Source organism: Photinus pyralis, unplaced genomic scaffold, assembly GCF_008802855.1.
Source record: "Photinus pyralis isolate 1611_PpyrPB1 unplaced genomic scaffold, Ppyr1.3 Ppyr1.4_unclustered_Scaffold5543, whole genome shotgun sequence".
NCBI lineage: Eukaryota > Metazoa > Arthropoda > Insecta > Coleoptera > Lampyridae > Photinus > Photinus pyralis.
Window position 1 is genome coordinate 1737 of NW_022171792.1, and position 7460 is coordinate 9196.

At 33.2% G+C, this 7460-nt stretch overlaps 2 protein-coding genes across 2 annotated transcripts; one reads left to right on the forward strand and one right to left on the reverse strand.

Moving 5' to 3' along the window:
- Nucleotides 1-735: 735 nt before the first annotated feature.
- On the forward strand, nucleotides 736-1876 carry LOC116182489 (RNA helicase aquarius-like). Its single transcript, XM_031503024.1, has 4 exons — nucleotides 736-888; nucleotides 934-1034; nucleotides 1085-1634; nucleotides 1684-1876. Exons 1-4 carry the CDS (start codon nucleotides 814-816, stop codon nucleotides 1867-1869), a joined length of 912 nt encoding a protein of 303 aa, XP_031358884.1. The 5' UTR covers nucleotides 736-813; the 3' UTR covers nucleotides 1870-1876.
- A 1050-nt stretch (nucleotides 1877-2926) lies between these two features.
- Nucleotides 2927-7410, reverse strand: LOC116182490 (probable G-protein coupled receptor Mth-like 5). The gene is made up of 6 exons (XM_031503025.1): nucleotides 6670-7410; nucleotides 6428-6623; nucleotides 3933-4224; nucleotides 3802-3880; nucleotides 3450-3755; nucleotides 2927-3399 (listed from the first exon to the last, which is right to left on the reverse strand). Exons 1-6 carry the CDS (start codon nucleotides 6918-6920, stop codon nucleotides 3120-3122), a joined length of 1404 nt encoding a protein of 467 aa, XP_031358885.1. The 5' UTR covers nucleotides 6921-7410; the 3' UTR covers nucleotides 2927-3119.
- Between the last annotated feature and the right edge of the window lie 50 nt (nucleotides 7411-7460).

The window sequence follows — 7460 nt, forward strand, 5'->3', positions numbered from 1 at the left end:
CTTGCGTCATCTGTCACAGGCACTTGTCACTTTCGTGCTAGATGCAGTTAAACATCCCTCTCAAAACGTCAAATGTGACAAACCTCAGACCCTCGCGTAAGGTTGCCAGCTCACTTCTACGTGATTGGTTGTAGGTTTGTGACGTATTTAGTCTGAAGCGTTTCAAATTCGGACTAAAAACACAGCTTTTCAATAATTTTTTTTTGGGTTTATTTTACTCGCAAATAAAAATTGAGGACACACGGGTCTTTTTATTTTTAATGTACTTTGTGGATCAGAAATAAAAAATGAAGGCGGGATGACCCCATTCAATGCAGGTATACTATTCATCCTCATTTTATTGTATTGGTGAATCCATCATTATTTGAGATGTTAAATATTCAAATTATCGTGCCTATCTTTCCCAAAAAGTTTTTTTAATGTTTTTTTAATGCCCTTATCTTTTAACAAAAATGCAAAATTTAGAATTTTAATTATACAAATTCTATAATTTTAAATTAAATGAAAATTTAGAATACTTAAATATTTTTTACGATATTTTTTGCAGAAAAACACGACAATTTGACAGTTTCGAATTAGGTTTGTAATCCATTTGATAAGACCTGTAATTGAAAAATGAAGTCACAAATGGATTTCAATACCCTGTATAAGAATTGTTCCATTCTTTTGGCAACACCGTCTGAGATATATATTGCCAACGTCATAAAATAAAAGTAACTATTTTCATTATTTGTTTACAATTTAACCTAACATTTTGAAGTACTCCTTGGTGCATTGTATTGGTGTGAAATAATATTATAATCTAAAAAAACCATGGCGATGGACGAACCAGTAGTACGCATTGTGGCACCAACTGTCGAGCAACTTAATGCCGATCGAATCACAGAGGTATATACAAATTCCTAAAAACTAACCTAAAAATATCTATTCTAGTTAGCAGAAAAGTATTGGGCCCCACATTCGGTTTCGGACCATCTACCTTTTGATTCAAATGTTGTCGAGGATATCTACTTGCAAGACATTCGCGGTAGCAAGTACGTTGCTGTAGTTATTTGCGGCGTTACCTTTCACGTTTGTGTTGTAGTTTCTCCATCCGTCGTATCATGGTTCTGGAATTCAGCCAATACTTAGAAAACTACTTATGGCCTAATTACCATCCAGAAGCTACCCACTCGCATATGATGTCCATTGTGGTCATGTTGAACGAGAAGTTTCGCGAACGTGTTCAGGCGTGGGATGCTTTTAAAAGTAAAAATCAGTACTTTCCGAACTTTTTTCAACAAGTTTTACGTGCATGCTTAGCATGTGAGTTAGAGGTGACTTTACGAGAACAGACAGCTCTACTTGTGCTTCTAAATCATTGCTTTAATAGTATGGAGGTGGCTTTGTGTCGCGATCAAGTGAAACGTTTAGTGTCCTTATCAATGTGGACTTCTCTACAACCTGCTAGGCGCGAATACGAATTTAAAACGTTCCCCAAATGGAAAAAGTATTGGCGAATGATACAGAAAAAAGATAAACCCGATCAGATTGAAAAGTTAACTTGGGAACGAACATTTTTACAAAAATTAATGCTCAAGTTTTTGAATGTGTTGGATACTATTTCTAGAGAGGGGACAGTTTTTGAGGATAAGGTAGGGTGTCTAAATAGAGTGAGATTTGATTAATGATACGGTCTTGTAGATTCATTACTGTGAGAGATTTCTGGAGTTGGTGACCGATTTAGAAGCTCTTCTGCCCACTAGACGATTTTTCAATACGGTTTTAGATGACTGTCATTTGGTAGTCAGATGTCAGCTATCTCATCTTATTCAGAGACAGGAAGGGCATTTATTTAAGCAGGTAAGTAATGCTATTAAGGCCACCTAAGTTTTAAGCATGCAAATAAATGTTTTATGAATGAGTGGAAAGTTGTTGAATATTTTATGTTGTATTGGAAAAATGAAGGTTTAGTTAAAGGATATACACGCAAAGTTGAGCGCAAATTGATAACAAAACAACCGATAAATCGAAATTCAATTGATTTTTTTTTGTCCAATGTAGTCCAGGGAATAGAGGGTTTTAACTTGCAAAATGAGAAGTACCTTGTTCCGATTTCTTTAGCATGTCATAGACAGTCATCTGGTGGTTAAGAATCTAAGTTCCTCCCTAAGACCTCCCACTCTTTGTGCTTCCCCTGTACCACCCCCAAAACCCCTGAAATTTGGTTGGTTTCTTAGTTTTTCAAATATATCTTTTTAATGGTTCACTTTAGAAAAAAATATTGTTACAGAAATTGTAGACCATAAAATTCTACACAACTTTGATATACCTACACTATTTTTTTGTGAAATGTTTATTAAAAAGATATAGAGCTTGAGAGTTGGTTATATTTTCAAGAAGTCTGAAATTTCTATGGAGATGATATTGTAACCAAATTTTATATTTTATCTCTATAATTAAGAGTTTTATGAGAAAATATGTTGAATTTATCGTGGTATATATAAATCCCCTTACCCTGCACCCTTACAAAAGGGGATGCATAATAATGAAACTTACAACGCTTGCTAGTGAAGATATTTGAATTACTGTGAGATTGTAGCGCTTTCTAATATACGTTTGAAATTAAAATTTTCTCACTTCTATCATGATGCTACTCCGTCCTCTGGCATTTATGCAAGGATCCCAACTGATGGATTTGCAGAGGCAGGTCGGAGGCGATATGGATTTGTTTTTATGAGGATTTATGAACAACCTGGTATATGATCCCGAAATCCAAACCCTTAAAGATCTTGTTGGAATCATTGCGATGAAATAATAATTGAAGGGAGTAGACACTTGGTATCAAATGTGACTTCTTTTAATTCTCTCTATCATCCCTTTCATTTATGATGTATCATTGATTTACACCTTGTACCACTTTCCACGTACAAATAAAGTTACTCCACGATTTTCATTTACTTTATTTATTTCAAGTACATAAGAAAATAAAAAAAATATATTAGATTTTAAACTTACAGCTATTTGTATAAGATTTTACGAGATTAAAAATCAGATCAGGCATTTCTCAAACAAGAATTAGTCTTAAATAAAATTATAAATTAAAAAAAATGTCACCCTCACAAATAAAACACCTAAAATTAATATGCTCCCGTATTCATAGCAGTCATCTCGTCGCCCCATTCACATTCGGGATTAGGCTTACAGCATGCGCATGCGCAGTTGGTGTAACAACAAGTTTTTTGTACTAAGAATGCGACATGGGCTTGATTTACCACACATATGTACAGAAATAAAGGTGCTTGTAATGCATTAATTACGATGTAACAGTATACAAGGCCTTCAAATCGAGTAAACGATAATAAGAAAAACAACCATGTCAATGTCATTACCAAAAATAATAATAAAAACATGCGAAAACTGCAAAAAAATTCTCATTACAACACAATTTAACAACCAGTCAATCTTACCTATGCTTTAACTTGTGATGTATTCGTCCGTACGTATTCATTCGATTTAATATTTTGAGTGTCGTTACAAAAAAGAATACATTTACTAATACTGTAAAAGAGACTGGCACAAAGAATATTATAATACCTAGTGACCCAATAGTTTCTTGTTCGTATTCGAATTTCGATTTGCTCTTCTCTTGGTAGTCCATAGTGTAATGGGCAAATAAAGCCAGCGCCCCCATTACAATTGTGCAACTCCAAGCATAAGCAGAATAGTAACAATATTTTTTGCCATCAGTAATGCGTAAAAACACATTACGCGATCTAAAACATAGATTATTATGTGTCGATTATTTAGATATGTACATACTTAAATGTCTTCCATACATAATATCCGAGGCTATTAAGCCAAAAGAAGCTACCTAACAAGGCTATGTAGCAAAGCGTTTCTGCAATATTACAAGCAATCAAATGCGTCCATTGGAATTGTATTTTACAAACCTGCTGCGATTATACTGACGTGGTTAGTGAATACTGTTAGTAATCGAATCGTGTCGGCCGCCTGACTCACGATTAAGCACACGCAAATCGTGGTAATTATGTTGCCCACCAAATCGCGTAGCGTAGGCATTATAAAGTAAATTATAGCGATGGTCAAAAAACAAGCCATGCTGATGCCATGCGTAATTGGGCTTATTATGTTGCGCATTAAAAACGGCGAACTTGTCCAGTCTGTGCGATGCTCTGGTGCGCAAACTGAAGCGTATTCACTTACCAATGAGCCTTTAACATGCTAAAGCACAACATTATCAGAATCAAATTTAACATTAGCGAGAGGGGTGCGTCGCTAGATAATACAATGTATTTGAATTAAGCAAAAAACTACAAAAAGTTTGGTTTTATAAGAAAAGTGAAACTCTGAATTTTGTTTGGTAAAAAAATGGAAAATATTTGTTGTTTCAGTGTCTAAACAAATAATAAAGAAAAAATTTTATTTCAAGCCAATTGAGCCATACGCATTTAATTCAATTAATTAATTATAAATGAAAAGAAAATTTGTAGTGCGTGAAATAAAAATCTTATTTAAGAAGGAACATCTAATTATTTTTCTGTTGTTAAACAAAAAACAAAAATTAGTTATTGATATGGCATACAGCTATAGTATAGAAGAAGGATTCGCCACTTTGGAAATATCAGGAATATCAATGTTTTTACTCACAACTTGATCCAAATGTTTTTTGCGTTTTTCCTCATAATCCCACAAGTAAAAAAGGGTATACAGTGTGGGCCTTTGAAAATTTACTATATATTTTTATGAGAGATATCAAACAAATAAAAAATACCATTTCTTTAAAAACCAGAGAGAATCCATATGACTTTTTGACTACCACCACCCCTTTAAGCACACCCATACTAACGCAAAAATCTTAAATTACAATACTCTTCTCTAGAAAGCTTATTAAACTTGCTTTTGATTGGCCATAAAAAAACTAACCTCATTTTTAATCTTCCATCTGGTTCTTTGTTTATTTTTAAAAATAGCTTATAGCGTACGTGGAACAAACAATTGAAATTATTGAAAAATACGTCATTAGGATTCTCCCTAGCTTTTACAACAATCACATTTATCCTTTATTGATATAAAAAATATAGCCATTGTAAGTTATCAAAGGCCCACACTGTATAAAACTTCAATAAGTAATCAATCATTGAAAAAATGGGTATTGTATTGTAATATGTAAAAAAACTTCTTAATAACGTGTTTCCAGACAAAAAAATGCGTGTTAATGTATCAAAAAAGACAAAAAATTAAATACAAAAAAATGTACGTCAAAAATCAATTGTTGGCTGAATTACATGCACCTCATAGATATTTGATTGAAATGCGCTTTGATCATGCTAAAGCTCCCTCCTGAGTCAATATCTACAAAATTCTAATGCCAACAACTGTGTGTGTGTAAAAATTCTACCAAACATTTTAATTGCGCTTTCAGAGTCAAAATTTAAAAAAATAAAAAAGTTCTGATCTAAAGAGGACACCATTTCTAAGATTTGACTAAATGTTGGTTTTTTTTAAAATGCAACACCCTGTATATATCTTAACCTAAATTTTTCTGCATTATTCTTCCTGGTTACATGATATATCACAATCTATAATATTTTTAATTTTAGCCATGAAAATTAATGAAAACATTTTTTTCTGTTTTTAAATAGTGGGCCATGGATTCATCGAGGTTTTGTTTTGTTTATTGTATCAATGGTAGCTAATGCAGCCGATACCAATCACTAAAAATGGCTGACGGTGGAAACATTTCATAATTTTAAGAAATGTGATAGGTATAATATACAGGGTATAGAATTAGAATTTCAATGCTAATTTCTCAATTAATATCCAAATTAACAACAAAAGAACGTTTTGTTTTTCCAAAGCACTCTTTTTGGGAAAAATGTGATACTGAACCACCATTTCTCAGTCATCTTGAAAGTAATTAAAAACAGGATGCCATATTTGAAATCTCCATTAAAAAGTGTCCGAATAATGTGTTAATTAGAAATGTCTACTACGATTAGTTTATCATGAAAAAAAATTAAAAACGAAAATCAGAAATTTTCGTATTTGGCGATATCCTCAAAACTATTGAAGATATTTCAAATTTCTTTTCAGATTCTTATTCAGCACGGAAATTTGCAACTTTGCCCCAATTTAACCAACTTTCTATCTCTTAAGATAAGTGAGATCCCCATAGTGGCACTCGAAAAATGAACACTGTGTATAGGGTGGCCCTCCCTAATTGTTTTTCTGATTTAGCCATTGTAATCCTTAGTAAAAAATAATAATTCTGGTTTTCGTTAATTTAAGACTCCAATAAGATATCTAATTAAATTTAGTGTACCTAATTCTTGTAATCAATTATTAATTTACAACTATGTACATTGATATCTAGCCTCACACTCCTCGCACATTAAATATTTAAAAAAGGTTCCCATCAATCTACCTTTTCCATGCAATATTTCCCAGGTGGATAGTCGTGATACATAATTTCCCTATTAAGATCTTCCTCGGGCGACACATAATGCGGGTAGTGCCTCAACGCACCATTCGGTAACAATTGCAAAACGTCTGTCGATTCCTGATAGTAATAAATGTGCCATATTTGCATTGATCCACAATCTGGATTTCCTGTAACGATTCTAATTCGCACAGTAAATATCGAATCATTGTAATTGAAGTACTTACATGTAATCCACCTGCACATTCTGCTTTTTGCCATTCTCACTGGTAAACATCGGATGCCATATCGTTTCGTTGGTCTTGTTGATGTGAGTGCAACGGTCGTCAAGTAGGATTTCAAACGGCTCGCAACATTTGTTTATTTTTATTTCGGGTTTGTGCGATATGTAATGTTGCAATTCTATCGTATTTACAAATTTGATTAAAATGGTCAACCACAAGTAGTTCACTAATGCTTTTGATGCCATTCTTAACATTTTGAGGTTAACTATTAATAATTAGGGAATACCTGTTTTGGGTAAATTGAAATTGCAAATATTGAACATTACATATCTTTGTAGATGACTCATTCATATTGTAATTCAATTTTTATTTCAATCACTTTATGATGACAACAATCCATTAACCGCTTAATTTCCTTGTGCCTCTGCGCTTCAACGATTTTTAACAGCAGTTGCTCCGTGGTCGTTTTGGTGTAGGTATGGAGTTTATAATTTCCACTTTTTTAAACGAACAATGTGCAGATGCCGCAATTCTCATATTTCATGTTTTCACTTTCCACCGTTGTTTTGTTTAAATGTCACGTGATACAACCGTATGATTACACACAATCAGTGACCCTAAACATGTTTTGCGTGTCGCTTGTCGTTTCACCATTGAATTTGTAACTATTATAAATTGATTGGTTTCACTTTGTAATGGGGAACTACCAAACTACTTACATTCTAATTGTCGATATGCATTTACAATGTAAACTCAGCTTTCGATACGTACACTCCGCAATAGTCAATTTAGAT

Bases quoted from the DNA above. Each gene is read 5' to 3' on its own strand.
- LOC116182490 (XM_031503025.1), bottom strand. From the start codon at position 6,920: ATGTTAAGAATGGCATCAAAAGCATTAGTGAACTACTTGTGGTTGACC. The intron at 3,881-3,932 runs GTTTGTAAAATA...GTAATATTGCAG, and splicing joins CGTCAGTATAATCGCAGCAG to AAACGCTTTGCTACATAGCC. The intron at 3,400-3,449 runs GTAAGATTGACT...ATTTTTTTGCAG, and splicing joins CATCACAAGTTAAAGCATAG to TTTTCGCATGTTTTTATTAT.
- LOC116182489 (XM_031503024.1), top strand. From the start codon at position 814: ATGGCGATGGACGAACCAGTAGTACGCATTGTGGCACCAACTGTCGAG. The intron at 889-933 runs GTATATACAAAT...TATCTATTCTAG, and splicing joins ATGCCGATCGAATCACAGAG to TTAGCAGAAAAGTATTGGGC. The intron at 1,035-1,084 runs GTACGTTGCTGT...TTTGTGTTGTAG, and splicing joins CAAGACATTCGCGGTAGCAA to TTTCTCCATCCGTCGTATCA.